At 42.7% G+C, this 27854-nt stretch overlaps 1 protein-coding gene across 3 annotated transcripts in view; it reads left to right on the top strand.

The window, feature by feature from the left end:
- NIBAN1 (niban apoptosis regulator 1) overlaps positions 1-27854 on the top strand; it is a 213365-nt gene that overhangs the window by 180159 nt on the left and 5352 nt on the right. For all 3 annotated transcript variants that reach the window (XM_038542292.1, XM_038542294.1, XM_038542293.1), the window contains 8 exons: positions 2386-2501; positions 8543-8647; positions 9063-9225; positions 14794-14981; positions 18923-19084; positions 20604-20714; positions 22529-22636; positions 26899-27010. In XM_038542292.1, coding sequence (XP_038398220.1) covers positions 2386-2501; positions 8543-8647; positions 9063-9225; positions 14794-14981; positions 18923-19084; positions 20604-20714; positions 22529-22636; positions 26899-27010 — 1065 coding nt within the window. The remainder of the gene's footprint in view (positions 1-2385; positions 2502-8542; positions 8648-9062; positions 9226-14793; positions 14982-18922; positions 19085-20603; positions 20715-22528; positions 22637-26898; positions 27011-27854) is intronic.

Below are 27854 nucleotides of genomic sequence, written 5' to 3'. Positions count from 1 at the left end.
CAGCTGGCCAATTTAATTTGCCCTGTAAGTGCAGATCATATGCTATTAGCAAGAGAACTTTGTGTCCTACAGGAGGAGAAGCAGGAGGTAGGAGATTTGGTGCTTTCGGTGTCTTCATTTAGCCTTATTTCCCCTAAGATTTGATTTCTTTATTGTTAGATTAGATTATTTCTAAGCTTCATTTCCCTGAAAAGATTTTTATAATTCTGTTATCATTTTATCCTCCAAGAGCTAGCTTTGTGCACTAAAAATCGCCTTAGTCATGGGATGCCTGGGTGACTCAGTGGTTGAGCTTCTGCCTTTGGCTCAGGGCATGATCCTGGGGTTCCAGGATGAGTCCTGCATCAGGATCCCCACAGGAGCCTGCTTCTCCCTCTGCCTATGCCTCTCTCTGTATCTCTCATGAATAAATAAAATCCAAAAAAAAAAAAAAGAAAGAAAGAAAGAAAAAGAAAATTGCCTCAGTCAGTTTGGGCTTCCATAACAAAAATGCCATAGTTTTGGAAGTTCAAGACCCAAGCACTGGTAGATGCAGTATCTGGGGAGAGAGATGGAAGAGGAGGAGAAACTAGCTTCTTATTAGGGCACTAATCCCATCATGATAAGGGCAGTTAATCCCATCATTCCTTCCTGACCTGATAGACCAAAGCTCTATCTCCCAATATTATCATACTGGGGATTAGGGTTTCAACATGAATTCTGGGGAACACAAATATTCAGTCCATATAAAAACGAAGACATTTGTATGCGCGGTGTGATTTGTGGAATTCTGGGAAGGCTATTGAGACCTTCTTCCTTCAACCATACTTAAAATCCTGCCATTAAATATTTTCTCTCAGATGTAACACCTTTTAAAATCTAATATGTTTGGCTATGGAAAGAGCCCAGATGTCCATCAACAGATGAATGGATAAAGAAGATATAGGATGTGTGTGTGTGTGTGTGTGTGTGTGTGTGTGTAATGGAATATTACTCAGCCATAAGAAAAGGAAATGTTACCATTTGCAAGGACATGGATGGAACTAGAGGATATTATGCTAAGTGAAATAAGTCAATCAGAGAAAGACAATTAGCATATGATTTCACTCATATGTGGAAATTAAGAAACAAAAGAGAGGATCATAGGGGAAGGGAAGGAAAAATAATATAAGATGAAATCAGAGAAGGAGACAAACCATAAGAGACTCTTTTTTTTTTTAATTTTTATTTATTTATGATAGTCACAGAGAGAGAGAGAGAGAGGCAGAGACATAGGCAGAGGGAGAAGCAGGCTCCATGCACCGGGAGCCCGATGTGGGATTCGATCCCGGGTCTCCAGAATCGCGCCCTGGGCCAAAGGCAGGCGCTAAACCACTGTGCCACCCAGGGATCCCCATAAGAGACTCTTAACTCTAGGAAACAAATTGAGGGTCTCTGGAGGGGAGGGAGTGGGAGGATGGGCTAATTGGATATTGGGCATTAAGGAGGGCATGTGATGTCGTGAGCACTGAGTGTTATATACAACTGATGAACCCTGACCTCTACCTCTGAAACTAATAATACACTATATGTTAATTAATTCAATTTGAGTAAGATCAAATCAAATAATAAAAAAATAAAATCTAATGTTGGGTTTGGGAAGGGCAAACCCATAAAACTAGTATGTGAGAAAAAAAAAAACTGGTATGTGAGGTAGTGTAGTGCTGGTATAGTGTAGTGTAGTCTGACTAGAATCAGACTGCCTGAATCTACACATACCAGCTGTATGACCTTAGGCAATTAATTAATCTTTCTGGGCTTTTGGAGCATCTATATAATCAAGATGATAATAACACTCAGCCTGAGGGGTTTTGTTAAGTTTCAGTGAAATATATAACATGCTTAGAAGAACAGTATCTTGCTGTATAGTTGTTAGGAATAGTCATCCCTTATTTGCATAAATCAGCATATTATATTGACGTCCTTTTGACAGAAAGTTGACATAAAGTGACAGAAAAATCAGAGTTTTGTTCAGGAAACTGGAAGGGTATTCTGTGAATACACGAAGCCCTGTTAAGGAATGGCCTGCAGTAGTGAGGCGCTACGGTTGGAGGCATAAAGCCACTAGGAGCCTAAGTGTCCAGGGGAAGCATTTACAAGGGAGATAAAGGGGGACTGATCTGCTTCTTGTCCCAGGTGGTGTGCCCAGTAACTGATAGAATTAATCAGCTGCTATGGGGAGCAAGTAGTAAGATACATATCCGCACATGAACTGTGAATTCAGCACCTGCTTAATTTTTCTGTGTCTCATAATTCTCTCCCTTGTAATATTCAGATAATGTTAGGTCTCCGAATCATTACTCTCGAAGAACCATGGTAAAAGGTAAAAAGTATTCTCTGCTAAATGCCCTTGTCTCTTTCTCTCAGATTACACGAAGCAGATGACGTTTGAAGCCCAAGCCTTTTTAGAAGCTGTGCAGTTCTTCCGGCAGGAGAAGGGACACTATGGCTCCTGGGAAATGATCACTGGGGATGAAGTCCAGGTAACATGGGCTCAGAGTTTTGAGCCCTCTTCTCTAAGGGTAGGAGGTCAGAGTCATAATAAAAAAAAAAATCAAAGAAAAACGTTGCAAGAATGGAAGATGTGGTTCCAAAGGCTGTTTCGCTCATCGTCTAGAAGTGTTTGGTCCACAAGCTATTAGGTACTCTCTCCAAACACCTCCAGATTGGGCACTAAACAAGGCAACTTGAAACACTTTCAACTACAATGGAAAAAACTTGCTTCTACTGCTTTCTTTTCTTTTCTTTTTTTTTTAAAGATTTTATTTATTTATTCATGAGAGACAGAGAGAGAGAGAGGCAGAGACATAGATAGAGGGAGAAGCAGGCTCCACACAGGGATCCCAATGTGGGACTCGATCCTAGGACTCCAGGATCATGCCCTAAGCCAAAGGCAGATGCCCAACCGCTGAGCCCCCCATGCGTCCCACTTCTACTGCCTTCTATACAAAGCATTATTCCTTCAAATGCTTCCAGACCATAAGCAAACATGAGCAGAGTGACATAGTGCAAAGTGTGCAGTGGGAGCTTAGGTTCATGACTTGGGCTAAATCTTGCCAAGTTATTTACCTCTTTTAGTCTCAGGTAGTCCTCTGAGAAAGAGACTGATGATAATGTTTACCTTGCAGGGTTCTGAGCATTAAATGAGATGTTGTTGGATAACTATTTGGCATCTACTTATCTTTATTTATTGACTGATTTGTAGTCAAAGAAACACATCTTAAAAGCATTAGACAGTTTTATTTATTTATTTTTAAGATTCTATTTATTTATCATGAGAGACACAGAGAGAGAGGCAGAGACACAGGCAGAGGGAGAAGCAAGCTCCCTGTGGGGATCCTGATGCGGGATTGGATCCCAGGACCCCGGGATCATGCCCTGAGCCAAAGGCAGATGCTCAACCACTAAGCCACCCAGGTGCCCCCATTAGACAGTTTTCTATGTGTTTTATTTACCTCCTCTAGTTTTCTATCCTCTGTGGCCTGATATAATTTCCCATGACCTTGATTAAATGCTAATCATGATGGGCTGAGCACCTCCATTGGCTTGGTACCAGGGACATTGTTACAAATCTCCAAGGAAACCGTGTCCATGAGAACACCAATCATATGGCTGATGCAGCCAGGCTGGGTATGGCATTATTTAATTAGAGGCACACAGGATCCAACAATGCTATTCTTTAGTTTCCCCTCATCTCCCCGAGTGCCTCTTTTGGGGACCAGTGGAATTTGTTATTAGGAGACAATATTTGGAAGAGACCAGATGGGGCATTGCCTTTGTATGGTCATTAAACATCTAAAGCTGAAAACACTTGCTCATGATAATGGGGCTGTTCTTTATTGTTAAACCATATGACTCAGAAGCTTCTCCACCCCCCCCCTCGCCCCGCTCTTTGGAGGATTCTAAACTCATTTATTTCTTAGCCTGAGACTTATTCCAGCACTTTAGCCAATTCTTGGTTTCTGATATTTAGGGGAAGCACATCCATTTATCAATCTGAGAGGATTAAGGACTACTGTACTTATGCCAAAAAGAAAAATGAAAGCAAAAGGGGAGGCTGAAGCATTTGATGCTGATTAGCCTGCCATATAAACCAACATATTTAATAGATATATCAGTATTAAAATGCCTTTGTGTAATACTTTTTTTTTGTGTGTGTAATACTTTTAATGTTCAAATCCTAATTCTGTGTGTTTGTGTTACTAATCTCATGAGGTTACTGGTGTATCCATTTTGTAAATGAGAAAACCAAGGGAGGCATATACCACTTAAGTCACTTGTCTGGTTTTATTCACCTAACACCTACTGAGCCATTATATGCCGGGCATCAGGCTGGGTGCTGGTGATCCACAGATGGGCAGGACAGGATGGCTCCTGCCCTGTGCCGCTGCCAGTTTCATGGTCACACGTTAAGAGGCCTAATGGCAAAGGAAATGATGTCTTCCAATTCCTGGTCCAGTGAAAGCGCAACACCAACAATGGGACTATACCAAGTTCAACATTTATTTAACTCCTCCAGTTTACATATGCTACTTGCTTGATCTCTTCTTTCATTTGAAATCTCATGTCCTCTCACATTCCTTCACGATGCCATTGAAAGCAGGTACTTAGTGAATCCTTTCTTTGGGTTGAGTATTATGTTTCTTTTGTTGACCTTCTGGTTTTTGCTTTGGGTTGATATGTGTGAAGTGCTAGAAGGTGCAAGAGAACTAAATGACTCATCTCTTGCCATCACAGTGAGGCAAGACATACCTAGAAACATCCAGAGAAAAAGGCAGCGTTAGAAGTGTGTGTGGATAAAGGTATGTGGGTCTGTACATATATGGTCATCAAAGAGCATTAGCACGAAGCAGTGATAGGCAGGTGCTAATTTTGCAGTATAAAAAAATACCACAAGTGAGAGAGCAGAGCAAAACAAAACAAAACAAAAACAGAGAAGAGATCAGTAAAGCTAGAGTTATCAAGTGACCCAATAAGAAGTTTTGCTCCCCTTGGAATCTGAGTATCTCTGTGAAATCAGACTCATAAGAGAGAGCCCTGGAAGGGCATTTCAAGGATTGTCTGTCCAAACCTTCCAGGGAAGAAAACATTCAGAGAGGTTGGCTGAGGTCACAAAGCCAATCTGGGATGGAAACATATCTTGAGCCATGTCCGGCTCTGCTTGGAGAAACTGGTGAAAGGAAATGGAAGGAAATGAGTTCCAAACCCCTCCTGTCTGGGGCCCAGTGAGAGTACGCTTCACTCTAAGCTCATGCATGGAGCTGAAGCAGCATCTGTTGTAATGCTCACAGGAAAAAGAAATCAGGGGTCCAACAAAGGAACCAAGTAGTTAAAAAAAATGGCACGACATAACTGAGTTTGAGAATATGTCATCTTTTGCTTAAAGCACTGGGTTTATTTGCACTTTTTTCATATTTGCTAAGAATTTGATCATCATTTTCCTAACCCTTTCTGTCTCAGGGCTTGGTATTCAGAAGATGCTCAGCATTGTTACATTATTATCTTCATGCTAATGATTCCCATAGCAAGTCTTGGTAGGTCCTCATGGTGGTGGTTATTTTTCAGGCAAGCGTCCAAGCAGAGCAAATACCTTAGGGTAACTTGCCTACAGACTATTAAGGCGAAAATACTTGTATACTAGTAAAGACATCAATATATTTCCTACTTGTCTAGAAAAATGTATCAAATAAGGTCATGAAGGAAAGCAGTTTGCAAAATGTAAAGTATTTACAGTTATCTGGTGTATTTATTATTTATTTATTAGAGTAACATATTTATGTAATATATATTTATTATTTTATAATTATTATTACAAAATTTAAATTTGCCTTTAAATTAATCAGATGAGCTGAGAAAGTAGTTCATAATGCCCACAGAACATGGTGGCTTCAAGACAGGAAAACTATCCACATTTTAGGCCTTCTCCGTACATTTCAGAGTTGTCTTTGGTCTAATGACCTTGAATGTGATCCCTTTAAATGGGTTTTTTCACCCATGGCCACTCAGTAACAGAGAGACCATAGGCTAGCCTCAGGAAGAAGGAAAGTCTCTCTGGATCTCACACCTTCCCCACAGCGTCAGCATCTGGAAGGTGACACATAGTGTGGCCTTCAGGGAGTGAGCCTGGATTTGTTGATTTTGATCAACCTAATGGCATGTTTGGTTTCTTATATATGTGATGGAATTGTAAAATCTACACATCCTAGCAGTTAAACACACACATGCTTACGCGTGCACACACACACACGTGCATGCGCCATTTTTTAAAAGAAAACGTGGTATTTTTAGGGCCCTTATGGTGAAACTCAGTAGATCTTGTTCTGAGGACAGAAGGTGGAGGAAACCCTTTATTACTATGGTTCATTTATTTGACTAGCTACTTTCCCTAGAATATTCCAGGGCTTTAGAAGCTTCTGGAAGCTGACCCAGATGGGAAATCTCAGAGCAGACCCTGGTGGGGAGAGGGGGAGCTGTGCAAAATGGGGGATGGGCTGAAGGTTGGAGGATGAGGATTACTTGGTGTTGGGCTGGACGCAGTTGGGCTTCAGTAGATCAAAGCTCTGCCTGCCCTGTGGAGTTGCCAAGCCTCACACCCTGGCAACCCACTCCCATTCTCCTCCCACCCCCCAACATTTCCTTTTCAATTCCCTAAATTATAAAACGGAACTCAATTTCTTGGAACATTCTATGGGAAAGACTAAAAGAAAACCATAAGCCTACCCAAATGGAATATTTTTTTTCTTTGGCCTTTGTAACATTTTCATCTTTTCAAGTCCCTTTTATGCTTATGTTCAGACTCAAACTAATACCTGCAAAAGGATGAAACGGGCAATTATTATGACCCTGAATTTACCACTTTCAACTAAGAGAATATTTCCCATTGATTTTCAGTTCTGCCTTAGTCTCCTTGTTTTCCTAGCTCATTCTCCCCGTGCTATGCTTCCATCGGTCTCAGGCAGGTATGTCTTGCTCATCTAAGGACTTCCTCCATTGAGCAGAATCAGAAGGAGCGTCCATGATTATAAAGTGTCCACCTGAATCTAATTGTTGGACCTGCTAATCTCCATGGAGGTTGCACATACCATGTTTTTTTTTCTTAAGTTCCTCAAAGATTCTGGTTCACCTCTTGACTGCTCCCAGAGAATGGTTAAGAAAGAAAAACATCCCACCAGTGAATTACCAGGACTAGTGGAAATCCTATCCCCATTATGATCTTCATCATACCATGAAGTTCTACACTGCAGATGACAGGAGCCCCCCTCCCTGCCCTGGCCTGAGCAGCCTTCTCTCCCAGGAACCCACAGGCACAGGGGGCTGCATAGCTCATCCCACTCCCCCCCTGGGAGCATTCCTGTACAGTTCAGCTAAAGTGTTCCACCCAGCTGTAACAGAACCCTTGGTGAAAGGCAAAATCTAGTGTGAACTCATGAGTATTTCCACTAGCACGAGGCTGACCGATGACCTCAGAAAAAAATCTTCCATAATTCCCAAAGCCTAATTTGAATTTTATGAGGAGGTCAATTATTTTGTGCAAATATTATTTTAAATTCCTGGAACGGATGTCAAATGATTCTCTACTTTTCTGCCTGCCTCCATTCCCAAAATTACTCTTTTTTTTTTTTTTTTGTAAATCTTGTTTTGCAGCCTGATATTGAAAACTAAGCTGTGAGCAAGCCCCCAAAGATTCATAGTAAAACTGAGTCTTGAACGACAGGATCTGCTCCAATTTAGGGGGAGGTGGGTAGTTAAAGAAGAAGTTGGTGTTACATGGAACGTTGTAATACATTGGCATAGAGAACACTGCTCAGAGTAAACACACACACACACACACACACACACACACACACACACATTTTAATTGAGCCAAGCAAAATTTTAGGAGTGACTTGGATGCAAATTTTTTTAAACATTCTGAAGACTCTGGTTCTCCTCCCCCATATTCTGCTTCTCCCACAAATATCCAGTTGTTCCAAGTATTAGTTACTCCCTTATTTCTCTAAACTTTAAAGAGGATGGAGGTGGGATTCAGGGAGCAGCAGAGACAAAGAGTGTGAAGACATATAGATCCCAAGGGAGCTTGAAGAGTCACGATGGTCTCAGAGGACACAGACCAGGCCTCAAGCCACCAGAACCAAGCCTGACCCCCTTCACAATGTTGCTAAGGATGCCCTCATCCATAATTAAAATTTTGCCTTGTATCTTAAATGCATTAGATTCTTCTAGTTTGAATATGAGTAGTCAGAATTTGAGGAATTTGGCCTTTCCCATGGCAAACCATCAGCAGACATTACTGTTCCTTGTAGATATTTAAGATTGTTTATCCTCCATGATTGTCTTAGTTGAGATTTCTGTAGCCTCAGAGCCAGAGTTCAGTTATCAGCCTAACAGATTTTATGGAGCCCAGGACAATCCTATGTTGGGGGTGGGGATGGGGACTGCCAGTCATGATGACAATTTCAGTTGGCCTGATGCTCAGATTCAGCAAGCACTGGCCAACTGACTGGGCCCGTCTTCCTCTTCACAGATCCTGAGTAACCTGGTGATGGAGGAGCTCCTGCCAACCCTCCAGACGGACCTTCTGCCTAAAATGAAGGGGAAGAAAAATGACAGAAAGAGAGCCTGGTTCGGTGTAAGTGATGGTTTTGTTATACAACTATGGTACTCGAAATGAATATCCCTTTCTCTTCCTTTTTTAGGGCAGTTTTTTCTTTCTTTCTTTCTTTCTTTCTTTCTTTCTTTCTTTCTTTCTTTCTTTCTTTCTTTCTTTCTTTCTTTTTCTTTTCTTTCTTCTTTCTTTCCTTCTTTCCTTCTTTCCTTCTTTCTTATTCCTTCCCTGGGTGGAGAACTGCCTACTTTGAGTCTGCTCAGTCTCACTTGCATGAGGACTAATCCAAACAGACTCTAACTTTGAAAGAAAAATGAGAGTGTGCCTGCAGTTGTGTTTATGTTCAGATAATCTGTGATTAACCCTCCCCACTCTGCTTGACTCCAGCGGGCGCTTGCACATGACAGAGCCCCTATTTATGTGCTGTTCTCTACTGCAGCTCCTGGAGGACGCCTACAACCTGGTTCAGCATCAAGTTTCAGAAGGATTAAGTACCTTGAAGGAGGAATGCCGAACTCTGACGAAGGGCCTGGAGGGCACCATCCGTTCAGACATGGATCAGATTGTGAACTCAAAGAACTTTTTAATTGGAAAGATCAAAGGTCAGTGGAGATGATCCATGCTTGTAGAGCTAAATAAGCTGCGCATGTAGGGCTCCACCAGGTAGTCACAATTCACGGCTTCAGAGGAAAACTTAACTGAGGAATTGGTGACAGGTGGTAACAGGTGTAATGGAGATATGCTAGAGACACTAGCAAGGTTCCCTGGACCTTCCCGAAGAAACTTCAGTGACCCAAGCAAGATCCAAGTTTACTTCTTGCCTGTGATGGTGGCCTGTGTATTCTGATACTACTTACATCTCCCCTATTGTAGCATTTCTTTTTTTTTTTTCTTAGAGATTTTATTTATTTATTTGAGAGAGCGGGAGCATGAGAGAGAGAGAGAGATCATGAGCAGGGGGGAGGGGCAGAGGGAAAAGTAGGCTCCCCACTGAACAGGGACCCCGATGTGGGGCTCAGGATCCCAGGATCCTGGGATCATGACCTGAGCCAAAGGCAGATGCTGAACCCACTGAGCTACCCAGGCGCCCCTGTTTTGGCACTTTTCACACTTGTTATAATGGCTTCTACACCCACCCCTTCTCTATAGTAAGCTATCTAAGAACAGGACCGTGTGGCCCCTGTTTCACTCAGGCATACCCAGAGCCTAGTACCATGCCTGGTATATGCAGACTCTCAGCAAGTACTTGAATGGATGAATAAATGGATTTTCCTTTAACAAGAAGAAAAGTGGTCTAGAGTTGATAAATCTAGATTCTAGTCACAAGTGCAACATTGGCTGGTCATGTGTACTTGGGACGGTCACTTGACTACTACGTGCCTTAGCGTCCTCCTCTGTAATCAGAAGGGCCCATGAGAAGGAGGTCTGCAAACTGTGGCCCCTGACCCGAATCAAGCCCACCACTTATTTTTGTAAATAGCATTTCATTGGAGTACACCCCTGTGCATTCACTCATGTATTGTCTGTGGCTGCTTTCATGCGACAAGGACAGAGTTGAGTAATTGGAACTGAGACTTCCTGGACAGAAAAGTCACGAATGTTCACTATCTGGCCGTTGACAGAAAAATGTTTACTGTGCCCTCACAAGAGGCCTGAGATAGGCTCTAAGGAATTCTACAGGATAAAATGTTAAATGGTAAAATGTCAATGTTAATTCCTATGTCCCAACAAGCACAGCACACCGAATGTCATTTCAGAAAAGCATGCTGGCTCATTTGTGATTATTGATCAGCAATCTTCTTAGATAGTGAGTTTTCAGGTTATTCGCTCACTTACTCATTTGCTCTCTCATTCATTAAAAAAATATGTACTGAGTGCTTTCTGAGCCGGGTGCTGGAGCTTTAGCAGTGAATGGGGGACCCAGCTCCCATACTCAAGAAGTTTAGCCCCTAACAAGGAGTGTCTGCTTGGTGGATTATTCTCTGCACTTCAGGTCCTGTTCACACTGCAGCCTAGCTCACCTCAGAGCACTTGCAACCAGTTGAGAGTAGACACCAGAGAGAGTAGAGAGAAGGCCTAACTACAGTAAAGGTGTGTGTGTCTGTCCATGCAATGCTTTCCAGGGCAGATATAAATTAACTTCAGCATTTTGTGTTTACTATCATCCATGTCTTTCATCTCTCCATTAGCATGACTGATTTAGAATTGACTATATTGAAGTACTGTATACAGCCTAAAACTGCCAGCACCTAACTCTGGAGCCCACATTCCAGGGAGCTAGGCTGAGCTGGGCCTAACTGTGGCCATTCTCATGGCCCGAATGAAGCCAATTTCTCTCTCTCTCTCTCTCTCTCTCTCTCCTAATCTCTGTGGCTCCAATCTATCCCACAAAAGATGGAAAAACATTCTGCCCTAGACAAGTCTTTGTTTCCTAAAAGAAATTTTGAAAGGAAGTCACAATCAAGTCTTTTTGAAAGGGAATAGCAGAAACACATATTTACAGGGCCTCTGGTTCTCCACCTTTAAAACGAGAAAGTACAGTTAATGCAGCACCTGGGTGGCTCAGTGGATGAGCATCTGCCTTTGGCTCAGATCGTGATCCTGGGATTGAGTCCTGCATCAGGCTCCCGGCAGGGAGCCTGCTTCTCCCTCTGCCTATGTCTCTGCCTCTCTCATGAATAAATTAATAAAATCTTAAAAAAAAAAAAACAGAAAAAGAAAGCACAATTAAGCCTTGAACAACACAAGTTTGAGCTGAACAGGTTCACTTATAGGTGGGTTGTTTGTTTTTTTATAAATACAAAATAGTACTGTAAATATATTTTCTCTTCCTTATGATTTTCTTAGGACTTCTCTTCCTTACAATTATCCTTTTATTTTCCCTAGCTTATTTTATTGTAAGAATACAGTATATAATACATACAATATATAAAATCCGTGTTCATCTACTGTTTATGTTATGGGTAAGGCTTCTGGTCAATAGTAGGCTATTTATTAGGAGTTTAGTTTTGGGGAAGTCAAAAGTCATGCACAGATTTTCAATGACACGGGGGGTAGGGCAGTAAGCACCCCTAACCTCTACGTTGTTCAAGGGTCAACTGCATACTTCAGATTGCGTCAGTAAAGGGCTTTGGATTTTTAAAAACTCTTGGGAGTATTAAGCAGTGATCTTTCCATTTCCTCCCATATGACTCTTGAGAGTAAAGCAACCAATCTTTAGTTCTGCCCCACAATCATTTATTCATTCAATAAATATTTATTCTGTGCCTACTGAATACAACAAGGGCTATAAGGATTCAAAGAAGATAACATGATTCTACAATATGAGGCATGTTACAGATTCTGAAACAGCAGGAAAAAATGTGAAAGGTGCCCCAAGAGAAGCAGGAACCAAGGACACCATGGTTCCTAGCCAGGAAGTGTTTCAGCTTCAAAAAACCATGTGGGCCCCATATAATAATAGTGCTGTTGTAATGTCCGTTGGTGGGGAATAAAGGATGATGCCAACAGGTACGATGAGGGCTCCCAGCTAGTGAGTGCTTCCAGAGTGCCACCTACAGTTGCAAGCATTTGACCACCGTAAGCCCACTTCATCTTGGCCACAACCCACCGAAGTGATAACTCTCATGATCTCCACCTCACAGATCAGAACACCGAGGCAGAGCTTAAGTAACTTCGCCCCGATTCCAAAACTGAGACAGGCTCCAAGCCCCTCTAATTCCAACACTTTCCTTCCTATTCCCTCTGCTTGGGTGGCTCTTCCACAGCTCCCCTAATTCCTGGATGGTTTATGAATCAGTGTGTCACCAAACAGTATTCATTACAATGGCATCTCTGCATCCCTGAAAGTCAGCAGAGCATATCCGTGTGGGGCATAAAATGTATTCAATCCAGAAGGAAGCACAGCGAGGCAGACCGCAGTTCAGGCTGCTGTGTGGTGGTGTGGTGGTTCCAGGGCATTCAGCTGTCCAAGTGGGTGAAATCTATACTGGGTCTTGAAGAGGTGAGTGGGATGTTCACAAGCAGAGGGGGAGGGAGGAGGGAAGACCCAGGTGAAAGGAACACTGAACAAAGGTGCAGAGAAGAGGTTGGAGCCCACGGGCAGCACCCTGGAATTAGCGGGGAGAGAGAGGGGGGAGCAGTTCTCCACAGCCGGCCCCTGCCTATGCCCATTTCTTCCCCACTCAGTAGCTGAAACCTGCCAGCTGCCACTAAATCTTTACTGCAGATTACCAGTGTTCATGATTATTCTGAAATTTCAATTAGATGCTTTTCCTCTCTCCAAGTTAATTGATAAATAATTCATTTATTCTCCTGACACACAATTTTGCATTTTGGTATCAAGCAAGTCATTTTTAGAAGGCATAGATTGTTTCATATTTAAATCACACAATCAAAAGGCTTTTTTTTTACCCCTAGCAATTCTATGACCTCTTTAATATTTTATATACCAAATATTTGTGAATTATTCATAGTATTAGTAGGTATCTCAGGTTCTCAGAGTAAGAGGCAGTCTGATTCTCCTTACCTGTGAAATATTTCTGCAAACTGAAATAGGAATGTGCCCATTCATCTTGTTGAAACCAAGTTATTTGTCAATAAAAGATAAAGAAATGTAGTGTAGCCCTAGATCTGGAAATCAGGGTTTGACCTTAGTCAAGCCGTCTGACATCTCCATGCCTCTGATTTTCCATGTACAAAATGGAAGGATTGGACACCCAGATGCTTGCACTTCCCTTCTCAGTTCTGTGATACTGTAACAAGGCCATCTGATTTACAAACACCACAAAGCTAACTTTCCAGTTTACGGAACAAGCTCAGGCCTTTTCCAGCTCAGGCTTCATTCATTAGATCACTGCTTTGAAACCTGGTTAATCATGAGAATTTGAACACTTAAAAAAAAAAAAAAAGCAGATTTCCATGTCCTATCCAGACTTCCTGGATGAATACCTTTACTATGCTCTTCCTCTCTTATTTTATTATTTTTAAAGATTTTGTTTATTTATTCATGAGGCACAGAGAGAGGCAGAGACATAGGCAGAGAGAGAAGCAGGATCCTTGTGGGGAGCCCAATGCGGGACTCGATCCCAGGACCCCCAAGATCACGCCCTGAGCCAAAGGCATAAGCTTCCTTTTTTAAATCAAAGGACAGTATTTGCCTTTAGAAGTATGGTTACAGTTTTTCACCCTTCTTTATGATTTTTTGTTCTCTCTCTCTCTCTAATTTTATATATATATATATATATATATATATATATAGTCTTTAAAGTTTTACTTATCTATCTGAGAGAGATGGAACAAACTGGGGCAGGGTTGGGGGTGAGGGAGAGGGACAAGCAGATTCTATGTCAAGCATAGAGCCCAGTGCAGGCTTGATCCCAGGACCCTGGAATCATGACCTGAGCCTAAGGCAGATGCTTAACTAACTGAGCCACCTAGGTGCCTATACTCTCTATATTTTTGTCACTGTGTATGTTTTCCTTGATTATCAGGGGGAAAAAATGGCTTTTTTAAAAAAAATTGGGGATGAGAATGGTAGGTAGGATGGTATTTGTTTTGAATGGAATTTGTTTCTGTTTGCCCAAGAAAAGACTGTGTTTGAGTTTTTCACCGGTCTCTTAAGGAGGGGAGAGGGGAAATGAATTATATGAGCTGATTAACTCTTAGAGAACTTAATTAAAGCTTAATAAATTGTTATATACAAATAATGAATCATTATCTTGTACAACTGAAACTAATATCATGTCAGTTATACCTCAATTAAAAAACTTAGTAAACTGTGTTTTTTAGAAGATGAAGTATGCACATCTAACAATGATAATTGATAGTAAATAGGGGTGGATCACCAGCATTTTCTTTTTTTCTATTAAGCATTATATTCTATTCCACATTCATAGGGACCATGCAGAAAAATGAATTTCATCCCAGGGCAGGGGAAAGCTTAGGAAGGAGAGGGATTGTTTGTTCCAATTCTGGAAACACCTAATGGTTTTCCATTCTGGTGAATGCTGACACAGGACTCGCTATGCTGGTCTGTCTTGCCTATTTGAGTTTGCCTGGACTGCCAATTGGCTCAGAGAGGTAGAGGCCTACCCCTGGCCTGGCTCCAGGGATTTTAAACCCAATTTGCCCATAATAAGTGATGGTTTTCTGCCTATTTCCTATCTCAGCCATGGTGGCCCAGCCCGCAGAGAGAAGCTGTGCAGAGAGTGTGCAACCATTCTTGGCGTCCATTCTAGAGGAGCTCATGGGGCCAGTGAGCTCAGGATTCAGTGAAGTACGCTCACTCTTTGAAAAAGAAGTGGATGAACTTAGCCAGAAATTTCAGACCACCAAAGACAGCGCTCAGCTTAAGGAGGTAAGATACGGAGTCGCCGAGTGTGAATGGTTTGTCTGGGGCTGCCTTCCCTTGGGCCTTTATCTGCACTCGTGCATTCTTTCCTTTCCTTTCTTCCTCCCTTCTCCCCCTTCCTTTTATCCAGTCATCTGTTTCTTCCATTCAGCCAGCCACCACATTCATCTATCCATTCACCTGATTTCCTTTATTAATAGTTTTCAAGTTGCAAAATTAATAATATGCTTGTGCAAGTGAAACAATATATAGGGAGACTATATGGGCAAAATTGAACACCCATGGTAGGAAAGACATCAGAGTTCAAAGCCAACAGGCAAGAAAGAATTCTTTTTTTTTTTTTTTTTAAGATTTTATTTATTCATGAAAGACACACAGAGAGAGGGAGAGACATAGAGGGAGAAGCAGGCTCCTGGCAGGGAGCCCAATGAGGGACTCGATCCGGGAACCCTGGTATCATGCCCTGAGCCAAAGGCAGATCTCAACCACTGAGCCACCCAGGCGTCCCCGCAAAAAGAATTCTTGAGACGTCTTTGGTGCAAAAATGTGGTTTTATTGAAGCACGGGGACAGGACCCGTGGGCAGAAAGAGCTGCACTGGTGTCATGAGGAGTGGCCATTATAGACTTTCAAGTTTGGATGGGGGGTGTAAGTCCTTGAAGAATTTTGGAAGCAAGGTTTCCAGAACCTTGAGGGAACTAGTTATTGTTGGGAAAGGATCATTTATTACTGTCTAATAAAGCCTGAGTTATAAGATCTTTCAGATGTGTATTGGTGGGTCATATGCTTGGGGGATGATTGCTAACATGTATCTTGCGGGATAGAGATCAAGGAAGTTTCCAAAGGAATTTTTATATATTAAAGTAGACTTACAGGATCCTGGAGGGTCAGGCTAAGTTTGCCTTTTGCCCTTAGCAAAGTAGCAACATCAAGGCAATTGAGTCCCTAGAGGAATGTCACTCTGTTTCAAGGACTCATCAGTGGGCTGTAGGTAGGAAAGAAATTTAATAATTTTTCTGCTGCTTTTGTTTCTCACATCAGCTCCTACCCACACCAACTCCTAGGCTACCTCCACTCCCAACTCCCTGAATTAACTAATATAAATAACTTAGAATGTGTTTTCACATACTTGTTTCTTGTTCATGCAAATATAGAAGCATGTATCCTCATTGATATAAATTGTGTTCATTGGTTTGTTTCCAAAAATAGAGACTCATGATAAAAACACTGTTTCTCAAAGTGTGGTCTCTAGACCAGCAGTGTCATCATCTGGCTTTTAAAAACCCAAATTCTCAGGCCCCCACCAACAGTCTACTGAATTGGAAACTCTGGGGATAGAGCCCAGCATTCTGTTTCACAAGGCCTCCCATGGATGTGATGTACCCCAAAGTTCAGGAATCAGTCACGTAACATGGCAGCTTGGTTTTACATTTGACACATCACTACCAGTCAGTGGATAAAACCAGATACCTCTCTTTTTTTCCCTTTCTTATTATTTTATGCATACATACACATGTAATTGTACATAAACAAGGTAAATTTTACAAATATTTTAAAGTTTCTTTTTGAACCCTTTTTAAAAACTTGCCTTTACCCCCCTTCCCCTCCCCCAACACCCCCCCCTTCAAGTAAGTAGTAACATCTTAGCATTTGCCATTCTGTACTTATCCCCCACCCCACTTATGTAATTATAAAACATACACATTTATGAGCTGTTTTTTCTGATTGTCTGCTCTTTAAAAAAATGGAATTGTATTACAATCAGTGTTCTCATTCAAAAAATACTGTCTTCAGGGATCCCTGGGTGGCGCAGCGGTTTGGCGCCTGCCTTTGGCCCAGGGTGATCCTGGAGACCCGGGATCGAATCCCACGTCGGGCTCCCGGTGCATGGAGCCTGCTTCTCTCTCTGCCTGTGTCTCTGCCTCTCTCTCTTTCTCTCTGTGTCTCTCATGAATAAATAAGTAAAATCTTTAAAAAAAAAAAAAAATACTGTCTTCAAATTAGCTGCTCTAGCTTTAAATCATTCTTTGTAATGGCTACATAATATTTCATGTACAAATGCACCATGATTTACTCAACTATCCAAATGTTGCAGGCATCATGGACAAAGCTATGATAAATAATCTTGTTACATATATTGTACTCTGATGCTTTCATTCCTGTGGGATAAATTCCTAAGTCAGACTTGCCAGGATGAAAGGTGGGTTTATTTCTCCTGTTAACAGATGTTACCATTTGCATTTCACAAAAAAAAAAAGAGGTGATTTAAATTTTGTCTGTCAGTTGTATATGGCAGAGGACTTTCTTCCCCAGATGCCCATGAGCAATAGGCATTCCCACTTATTTAAACTTTGGCCACGCTGATAGGAGCAGAGCATTAACCTGGTTTTCTTCTCTTGTCTGCTTGTTATTTCTTCAAAACAGATAGGTTACATATTGTGTGAGGAGGGACAAGTTTGACTGTGTGTGTTTGACCATTAATCCTACTCCAATGCAGCTCCCCACAACTCCCTTCTCAATGAGGGTGATATTTTCTCTTTATAAACACAATGAGAGGGGGGCCTGGGTGGCTCAGTGGGTTAAGGGGCTTGGGTCCTGATCTGGGGCTGGGAGGGGCGGGTCCTGCAATCCGGCCCTGAGTGGGGCTTCTTGCTCAGCAGGGCGTCTGCTTCTCCCCCTCCCCGCTGCTGCTCCAGCTCTATCTCTCTCTCAAATAAATAAATAAATAAAATCTTTAAATAAAACACACGCAATGGAAATGAGCCCTGTAAGAATTCCTATTTAGAGAAACCTAGAACTCTAGCTTTGTCTCTTTTCTGTGATTTGAAAATCAGACAGCACATCCTCTCTTACCCACACTCACCCTGTGTTCCTCCCCAGTTCTCCCTGGGCATCCATTTACTGCACATTTCTATCCCCTCTCTCCCTCTGCCCACCCACCTGTTTGTTCTAGGTATCCAATACTCTATTTTATTTTATTTTATTTTATTTTATTTTATTTTATTCTATTTTTAAAAGTTTTTATTTATTTATTCATGAGAAACACAGAGAGAGAGGCAGAGACACAGGCAGAGGGAGAAGCAGGCTCCATGCAGGGAGCCCTATGTGGGACTCGATCCCAGGACTCCAGGATCATGCCCTGGGCTGAAGGCAGGTGCCAAACCACTGAGCAACCCCAGGATCCCCTCAATTTTAAAAATTATTTGAAAATTCGCTTGGAAAATAGAATGCATTCAGTTGGCAACAACACTCATGGTGTAAGAGTATGTTGATAAAACCTGATGTCTTTAATGGAGGGGATCTGTTGCAGCCCTCTTGCTGGGAGCCCTGTGGCTTCATTCCTTGTGCAAAGCAGAGGAGGCAGGACCCCGGTTTTTAAACTGGATGCCTCTCCCAGGCTGGGCCTCCTCCTACTACCTACCTTCCCCACCCACTAGCACCATAGACAACCTACAACAGAGGAAGCCCCGTGAGCCCTGGAACCTCAGAGAATGGTGGAGATTCAGGCTCATTCCCAGAGTCCCGGGGTCCTGGACACCCTGACTTCCCAGAGGTTTTTTAAGTGAATGGCACTCATTAAAGAAGGCTTTGGAGGCCCCAGGTGCCTAGCAACAATTCCTGGTGCCAAGAAACCTGCCTACCTAGTTCTTGAGCTCTGAAAGTGGGAGCTCAGCATCCATCAAAAGCTAAGATTGGGGCCTCCCAGATGCTCTCCTTCCATCATCCAGTTGATTCTTCTACCAGTCTCTGCCCTAGCAATGGAGCTGCCCCAGGGACCCTTGAAGGAGGAAAGTAAGACATTTGAAATTTCACAGATATAGTAATCTGAGAAATGTATCACTCTAATAACATACATTTGATCATTTCGAATTTATGTAATATATAATATGCATGTAATATTGCTCCTCTGTCTGAAGGTATTTAATTTTTCCTTTCACCAAAATGTAGCATCTAGGCCAGCTCATGAATCTTCCCCTGGATTCCTTGAAGATGGAACCGTGTTATAGTAAAGTCAACCTGCTTCAGGAGCGCTTGCAGGATCTCAAGAGCCGCTTCAGATTCCCCCACGTGGATCTGGTGGTCCAGAGGACACAGAACTACATGCAGGAGGTGGGAGCAGCAGGGGCTTCCATGGGTGGGGGTGAGGATGGAGACAGCAGAGAAACAGGGGCTGGCCAGTGAGACCGGTGTGCCTGTGCAGCCCTGGGCAAAGGGGCCTGTTTCTGTTGTCATCATGTTGAGTAAGGACATACTTGGTCCTTCCAACTGGCTTCATCTTTCTTCCATGTTCATAACATCAGAAAGAAAAAAAACATTTCAGGGAAATCAAGTAGCATTAATTGATAATTACTTGATTTGTCAAACCAGCACTTTTAACCTTGGCTACACAAGGTTTAGAATTGTCTGGGGGAGCTTTAGAGAAATCCTGATGTCTAGGCCCCACTCCCACTAATTTTCCCTCACTCCCATTCCCACTGCTTCTAATAGGTAGCCAGAAGGAGAACTAGTAGCTTACACTAATTCCCGAACCTGGTTAAGAGGAAATCAACCAATCAATCACGGCTTCATATTTGGATTTCTTGGGTCTACTTGATAGATTCCCTTTTTTCCCTCCCCACAAGGAACTTTTTCTCTAGGAACAAGCATAAATTCTTTCCATAGTACGGTGCTTTCTAAATGAAGAAAGGTGTGATCGCTGGAGCCCTCAGAACACAATTCTATTTCAGGGGTGTTCTGGGGAAGCATACTAAAGGGCTGGGCACAGTGCCAGAACCCACTTCCAGGAGAGATGCTTAGATCAGGTTACTACAGTGTTGAGAGTGCTGTGACAAAGCTGTGTGTTCATGCTTTGGGATCACAGGCTTGGGGAAGAAAGGAACATTTGTTCCTTACAAGCTACAGGATGGATTAAGTGATACACCTTATTATCTAACCTTTGAATTGTGAAGGATTAAAGATGGACCGGGAACAAAATTGGGCAACAGTTTAACAGAAGTCCCTTTGGTAATACCGAACCTTGGTGAAACCGATCCAGGTACAAGTGCAGAGAATAAGAAATCTGAATCATTTCCGTTTCCTACCCTTTGAGCGTATCAGCCCACCAACCCCTGACCCTGCCTCCCTTCCAGACTGGCAGAGAAAGGAAGAGAAGTGAGATGATGATAGGCTGGAAAGTGCAGAGATGTGTGCTGGAGTGCTTTGCAACCACAGAAAAGTGGAAGTACAGCATTAGAGCAGCAAAAAATAACTAGGGAAGCCTCCCACCTCAGTATGTCAAGCCCAGGCTGCAGGTACCGGAGACTAGAGGAAGGGGTTGGCCATGGGAGAGGATGGTATTCTCAATCCCATGGCTGCCATGGGCCTCCCAGCTCAGAGCATGAAGGTGAGAGGAGGAAGAAAATACATGTATGCACACTGACACACGTGTGTGAGCATGTGTTTTACTTCCCAGACTCTTATTGATCCCACTGTGGCCAAGTGCCTATTTCCCAAGCCAGGTAGGGGGATGAAGATCTGTTGCCCTGGGTGGCCCCAGAGTAGTGCCTGAAGGGACCATGATGGTCATCCCCTCCCTGCTCCTGCTCTGGGGTCTGACCTGGTGCCCTTCCATGTTGTTTTTGGTTTCTAGCTAATGGAGAATGCAGTATTCACTTTCGAGCAGTTGCTTTCCCCACACCTCCAAGGAGAGACCTCTAAAACTGCAGTCGCCATTGAGAAGGTTAAGCTCCGAGTCTTAAAGGTAAAACCATCCTCTCATTTGTGGGAAGTGTAAAACAACTGTGTGACACCCCCCCCTCCCCCCTTGCTTCTTTTGTTAAGTGGAAAATACCAAGCTCTGTCTTTCACACCCCGTTTGTAATCCTGCCCTCTTTCCCTCCAGGACTTTCGTGCCTGTCCTGCCATCTAGTGGCAACTTTAGGGACCTCAGGTCCTCAGGATCCTGGTCCATCCGCGAGAAGTGCCCTGTCCTGGCTTATATTCAGAGCAACCGCACTTGGTATTTATTGACTGTCCACTATAAGCAAAGCGCCGTGATAGATATTACACAAAAATGTAAAATCAGGCGCAGCATAGCTTCCTTCTTCAAAGAGTTTACAATGTAGTAAAACCCATTTAAATTGACCAACATTTTTTAGAAAAATAAAAATCTCCTGGCAAAGGAAATACTCCAAAAAACAAAAAAAAGGCACCTGCCATACAAACTTGTTTTTAATGTGCTTACTGCTTAAGTATATAGCAAAATGGTTTTAATAATAGCAGCTTGCACATATATGGTCTATGTTTAAAGCTTTTTTGTTTGTAACCTATCCTGTTTCGTTTGATCCTCACAAGGACTTGCGAGACAATTAGAATGTGTCTCCGTTATAGAGATGAGGAAACTGACTCACTACGAGCTAACGTGACTTACTGAAGCTCAGCAGGCTCGTCAATGGTGAGCCTACAGCCGAAACAATTCTTAAACTTAGTCCACCAATTTCTTACCACCTATTCCCCTAAACAGTGCCTTGGAGCAGAAGATCAAAGTCCCACAGAGCTTAGGGGTTGGTCCCTGAATTTTAGACCCAGTCTTAATACCTCATAGGCAGTAGGAAACAATGGCAACCAAATCACTGAGATTAAAAGCAATATTTATTATGGAACACAAGTAATAATGAACTTGCAGTTGGAAAGAAAAGAGTGTCAATGACAGTATCACCTCCAGTGTCAAGACGCTTTATACCCCCCTGGACAGTCCATTTCTTCTCCGGACACTTTTAACTGCAAAAAAAGTTGTCATTGTTGGTAATTCTAGTTCTGTTCTCCCTGTTTATGTCCTTCTTCCACAGAGTGGCCTTTGGTTGTTTGAATGGAGCTATAATTTCGCCCATGGTTGTTATCTCCAGTATAAATGCCTTCGTGCCATTAACCATTCTTTATTTGGTCTGACCATTCCCTCACATACCCGTGACTGTGTTCTAGTTTGTCTGTGATCTTCCTTTTTTTTTTTTTTTTTTTGTCTGTGATCTTCTTAAAGTGTCATCTAAAACCAAACTCTGGCCTCTAGGTTTGAATATTCCATGCAGAACAGTGAATCATCATCTTTCTTGGTCTGGATTCTAAACTTCCTTGGTTAGCACGCCATGGTGTTAAGGTAGCTATATGCCAGACGCTCTCTTCCTTTGTGGAAATCATTACAACCCACCGATCCTGCTTTTTTGGATGTAGAGTGAAAGGAGTAGATGATCTTGGTTCCTATGGACCCACCCAGGATGGGGGTGATGACATACAAACTCACCCCCAACTTCTTTTTGATGCAAAATTTATTGTTTTGATCTTGCCTCGGTTTCTCTATCTGTAAGAGGGGAGAGTAAGATGGGTCACTCATAGTCATACCCTCCTCCCAAAGTATAAGAGAATTGCATAGTAAGATCTTTGAGACCTTGGAAACACCATAAGCATCCTCAGAAATAGGAGGAAAAGGGAGACAAGTGAGTGACTGCATTTTTGTTTAAGCAAAAGATAACAGATTGTAATGTTGCTATTTAGCATATGTTTCTATCTCTGTATTGACAGCAATATGATTATGACAGCAGCACCATCCGGAAGAGGATATTTCAAGAGGCACTGGTTCAAATCACACTTCCCACCGTGCAGAAGGCACTGGCATCCACGTGCAAACCAGTAAGGGGCTTGGTTACTCCTGAGAGCCTGCTTTTATTGCTGTGAAGTTCAAGCAAATTCTTTGGCTATGATGTGCTTCCAAACAGCTGACTAGACCAGGGTGGGGTCAGCAAACTTTTTCTGCAAATGGTCAGAGAATAAATGTTTTGGGTCCTACTGTTTGTTCCAACTACTCTGCTAAGTGCAGGAGCAAACATAGGCAACATATAACAATGAGTGCTTCTGTGTTCCAATAAAACTTTATTTACAAAAGCAAGCAGCGGTCAGATTTACCAACCCCCAGACTAGACAAAATCTCAAAGGTAGAGATCTGACTTTGAGCCAAATGAAGGGTTGTCATAGAGCACCCGAGGACACCAGGTGCTCCTCATCATAGTATGGCTCATGGGTACCACGTGTCCTCTGAAACTTGACCACTACATCCAGGAAAAGACCTTAAGTAACATGATTACAGAAGAATATTTTTTCTTTCAATGTTTATTTGGTGAAATCAATGAAACTGAAACCATTTAAAGCTGTTACCAGTGACAGCCATGTTTATGAAGGTGTGCATTGGACTGCAGAGCAGAGCCATGGGTGAGCCACCTCCGGAGGTTGGTTCAAGACCTGGGTTCAGTGCTTGCTTCGGCAGCACATATAATATACAAGACCTGAGTTCAAGTCCTAGTTCCTCTGTGTATTGGTTCTGGTGCCTTGGGCAGTCACTTTTCCTCTATCTTGGCCTAGATTCCATCTTCTGGGAAATGGAGACAATATATTTTGCAGCACCTTTCTTAAGATGACATTAGAATTATTATTTGACAAGTGCTTACCATGTGTTAGGCACTATGTTAAACACTTTGTATGGATTATCTCAATAATTCACACAACAACTTTAGGAGGAAGTACTATTTATATTCTCATTGTAGGAATGAGAAAACCTGAAGATTGAGTCATAGGCCCAAAGTTACAGAGCTGGTGAGGACCAGAGTTTGAACTCAGCTCATAGTCATTGATAACATGGTGTGTATTCAGTGAGTGGTATATACCACTACTATTTCTACGTTTCAGAAATAATCTATGAGCATGGACATTGTCAGTGCCTTCTCCCTCTTGGAGCAAATCATAAAGAGCTTTTGAGGATTGAAAAAGGGCTTTTGGGCAGCTGAGAGGGTCTCCAAGAATTAGAACGTTAAAATCCTTAGCATGAGTTATTTTACTACAGAAATGTCTTTGGTTATTTTTATATTCTATAAATGCTTTTTTCTTTAGAGTCTTGGCATATTTAGTACTGGGCATTTACTTCTGGGAATTTAACCAAGCCACAGGAATGAAGAATCTGTCTATATGGATGTCCTTTGGCCACGTGTGGATGGAAATGTTTAGACACCTAAAGGGTGACTTAGTCCACCTCTGGATGTGTCTGCACACAGACATTCTACTTTAGACTGTTTTTCTTTTTCAATCCAAAAGGCAATCTGAGGGCGCCAGAGCTACCTCCTCCCAGAAGAGGACAAAGGAAGTCCCCCTTTCTTTTCTGTTCCCTTTTTCCAAACATCAGAGTTGTACCCAATCTATAAAATACTCTTGTGATTTTTAATCAATTGAGATTGGTTTCCAAAGAAACTGAGACCCCAAGTTTTTAGTAATGAAGGATATTACTTCAGTGCCAAGAGATTTCTTAAAATCTGGATTTACGGAATGGATAAATTGGCGGATTATCTGCTTCGCTGAAGGATTCTTTATTTGACTAAAGTATGTTTCCTTTGGTTCTTTAAATCATAGCTTCCTAGATCTGTGGTGCTCTATCCAAGCTGCACATTAAAATTGCCTGGGGAGGTATAAAAAAATTTCTGGTTCCCCCAAACCTACCCTTAGTGTGGTTCCAATTAAATTGCTCCAAGAATTAAACATATGTCACACACAGTTCAATCAGTTCAATATAGAAGACCTATGTTACCAAGCTGGACATGTCACAATAATATAAACATCCATAGATACTGTTCCTTTCCACACACTTATTTTGGGAGAGAGTTGCAAGCAGGGAGGAGAGGCAGAGAGAGAGAGAGAGAGAGAGACTGACTGGTTTGTTTTTTTTTTTTTTTTTTTTTGAGAGAGAGAGAATCTTAAGCAGACTCCATGCTGAGTGCAGAGCCTGATGTAGGTCTCAGTCTCACAACCCTGAGATCATGACCTGAGCTGAAACCAAGAGTCGGATGTTTAACCTACTATGCCACTCAGGCATCCCTAGCTGTTTGAAATTTTAAAGGTCTCCTGTCTATTCAGCAAACATGTATTGACTATATATCACATGTGATCCAGGCACTGTGCCAGGCCAACGTCCCTGCTGTGCCAGAGTTTATAGCCTAAAGGCAGGGGACAGGAAAGGACAGGCATATAGTGTGCCATGTGATGAGCACAGCGGTAGCCTATGGGAAAGAGGGACAACCAGAGTGCTGAGCCAGGTGCCCAGCTCTGCTTATGGGGTCAGGGAGGACTTCCCAGGGTCATGTTTTTGCCTAGTCCTGAAGCATGAATCAGGGGAATAGAGAGTGGGAGACCACCTAGGGAGATGAACGGGTGTTGCAGACATGAGTCTGTGCCCCTTGCTTTGCAGAGGAAGAGAGAGGCAGGGATCAGTGCCATGGCTTGCCTGGGTCCCACAGCAAATCCAGGGTAGTGTCCAGCCTCCTGGGCAGTGCTCTTTCCACACAGTTCTGTTTTGTGTGTCAGTCCTGCCTCACAGACGTTCTCAGGGTCATGGAAGCTCATGTCTTTTCAATCCTTTGGCTTTGCTCTAGGGTGGATATAAAAGGACTCCATTATTGCCTGCTGTGATCTGGTCCAGGACTATAGACCCCCAACTCCTAACACTGAGTTGTCTGCACGTGGTGGCTTCTGATCACATGCTGAAGATCCTGTCCCTTTAGGCAAAAGGCATCAAATCCCACTGCTAAGGCCCTGGCTCTTGGGCCCCTTTGAATACCAATCACTGGCATGTGACTTGGTATATTTTGATCCCTACCCTGACCTCAAGCCATCTGGAAACTCTTGGAGAGCAGAAAGTTTTCAAGATTTCACATCCTGCCTGGGTTGTCTTAGAGGAAATCAATGAGTGTCAGGACCAGTTGGAGGGAAAGAGGAGAATGTTCCTGAAGAGTCCTTGACTAGAGATTCTCCATATCTGTGACTAGAGATTCTCCATATCTGTGCAAAGGGTCCCTCTAATAAAGTTAAACAAACATCTAGTCCAGGACCCAGCAATTTCACTTCTAGGCATATACTTAAGATTTAAAAAAATCATGCACAAGAATGTTTGTAGCAATTGTATTCGTAACAGTTAAAAAATGAGAAAATCTAAAAAAAAAAATTAAAAAAAAGAGAAAATCTCAACACCCTCAATAAGGAGGATAGCTAAAAAATTTTAGTTTATCCATATAATGAATGCCTTTTATCAATAAAAGGGAACAAGCTACTGATGATACATGTAGCAACACAAATGAATCTCAAAACCAAACACACAAGAATATATTATTTGATTTATGTAAAGTTCAAAAATCAGAAAAACTAGGGACACCTGGGTGGCTCAGTCTGTAAAGCATCCAACTCTTGATTTCGGCTCAGGTCATGACCTCAGAGTTGTTAGATTGAGCCCTTTGTCAGGCTCATTGCTGGGTGTGGAACCTGCTTAAGATTCTCTCCCTCTCCCTAACCCCCCTTATGTTCTCTCTCTGTCTCAAAAAAAAAAAAAATTAGAAAAACGAATCTGTTGTGACAGATATCAGAGTAGTGCTTACCTCTTGTTTGGGGGTGTAGTCAAGAAAAAGTCACAGGGTGCTGGAAATAGTCTCTATCTTGATCTGGGTTACAGTTAACATGGGTATAGTTATATATTTAAAACCACTGAGACATACTTGTAAAATGTGTATGTTTACCAAGGTAACTTATACTTTGGTAAAATACTATTGGAGTTTAAAAGAAAAAAAAAAGGAAGAAGGAAACATTTTGGTTGTGACAGAAAAAAAAAGGAGGGCCTTAAGACCCACTGACCCACAGACAGGGCCTTGAGATGCTTAAAATCTATGTTGTCTACACCCCTGAAGTACACAGAGCGTGTGCCGAGTACAGGAAACAGTGCCTCGTGCCTGGGGAAGGGAAGGGAATGACCAGTGGCTGAGTGCCCCACACTGCAAGAGGGCATCATCAGTGGGAGGCTCCCTGTACCTCATCTGCAAACTGGCATCTCATGCCTCGTCCTCTGTCTTCCTCTCTCCTCGCTCCAGGAGCTCCAGAAATATGAACAGTTCATTTTTGCAGATCACACCAATATGATTCATGTTGAAAATGTCTATGAGGAGATTTTACATCAGAGCCTCCTTGATGAAACTCTGAAAGGTGAGGAAGATTTACTTGGGGCTGAGGGAACTTCAGGTACAGGGGACCCAGTGAGCCGGCTAGGTTCCTCAATAGGATGGAAGGGGAAGAGGAAATGGCTACTGGTTTGTTGGGGAGACAGAGAAGAAAGGAGAGGGAAGAGAGAGGACTACCAGCTTTGATGGAGAGTCCTAATCTGGCACACACTGTGGTGGCCCAGTAGATACTCCTTCTTTGAATACCAATAAGAACTCTGCGAGAAAGAGATTTCAGGCTTCATTTTTCACAGAAAACTGAGGTTTAGGGAGATTAAGGCTAGACGGTCTCATGAACAGCTGTCTTCCTCCAGCTGCTCCAGACAGAACAAAGAAGAACAGGTGCTTTTAGCCGCAGACTCACAGCCCCTCCCTGAGGCAGGAGGAGGCGATTCCGGGAGCAAGGGTTGTCAGCTGCTCCCTCAGCACATGCCTCACATCCTGTCGGCGGGGCAGAAGCAGACACAGGGTGCCCACGCAGTACCCCGTGAGTCTTGTTGGGACTCTAGCACCCCCTGTCCTGTGGAATCAGGCTTGTGATGAGACTGTGGACAGGACAACTCTGATAGAAATATGCTGATTAGGGCCATTCCCTCAAACTGTAGGCCTGAAACGTATCTGGTCTCCATGGGGAAGGTGTTAGTATCACAAAAAAAAACCCTCCACAAGGAAAACTGGCCAAACACAAGCCCCAGTAGCTAATCCAAGGAGATAGGAAGTGTAAAGATGTCAGCGCAGTGTCTGATGGGAAGGGCTCACTCCAGCCTGTTGCCAGTCCACCATGGCACCTTTGAGCCAATTAGGAAAAGGCTCCCCTTCTCCAAACACTG

The sequence above is a fragment of the Canis lupus genome, chromosome 7 (genome assembly GCF_011100685.1).
Source record: "Canis lupus familiaris isolate Mischka breed German Shepherd chromosome 7, alternate assembly UU_Cfam_GSD_1.0, whole genome shotgun sequence".
NCBI classification, from domain to species: domain Eukaryota; kingdom Metazoa; phylum Chordata; class Mammalia; order Carnivora; family Canidae; genus Canis; species Canis lupus.
Note: the sequence above shows the minus strand (reverse complement) of the source record. Positions and strands in the feature narration are given on the sequence as shown.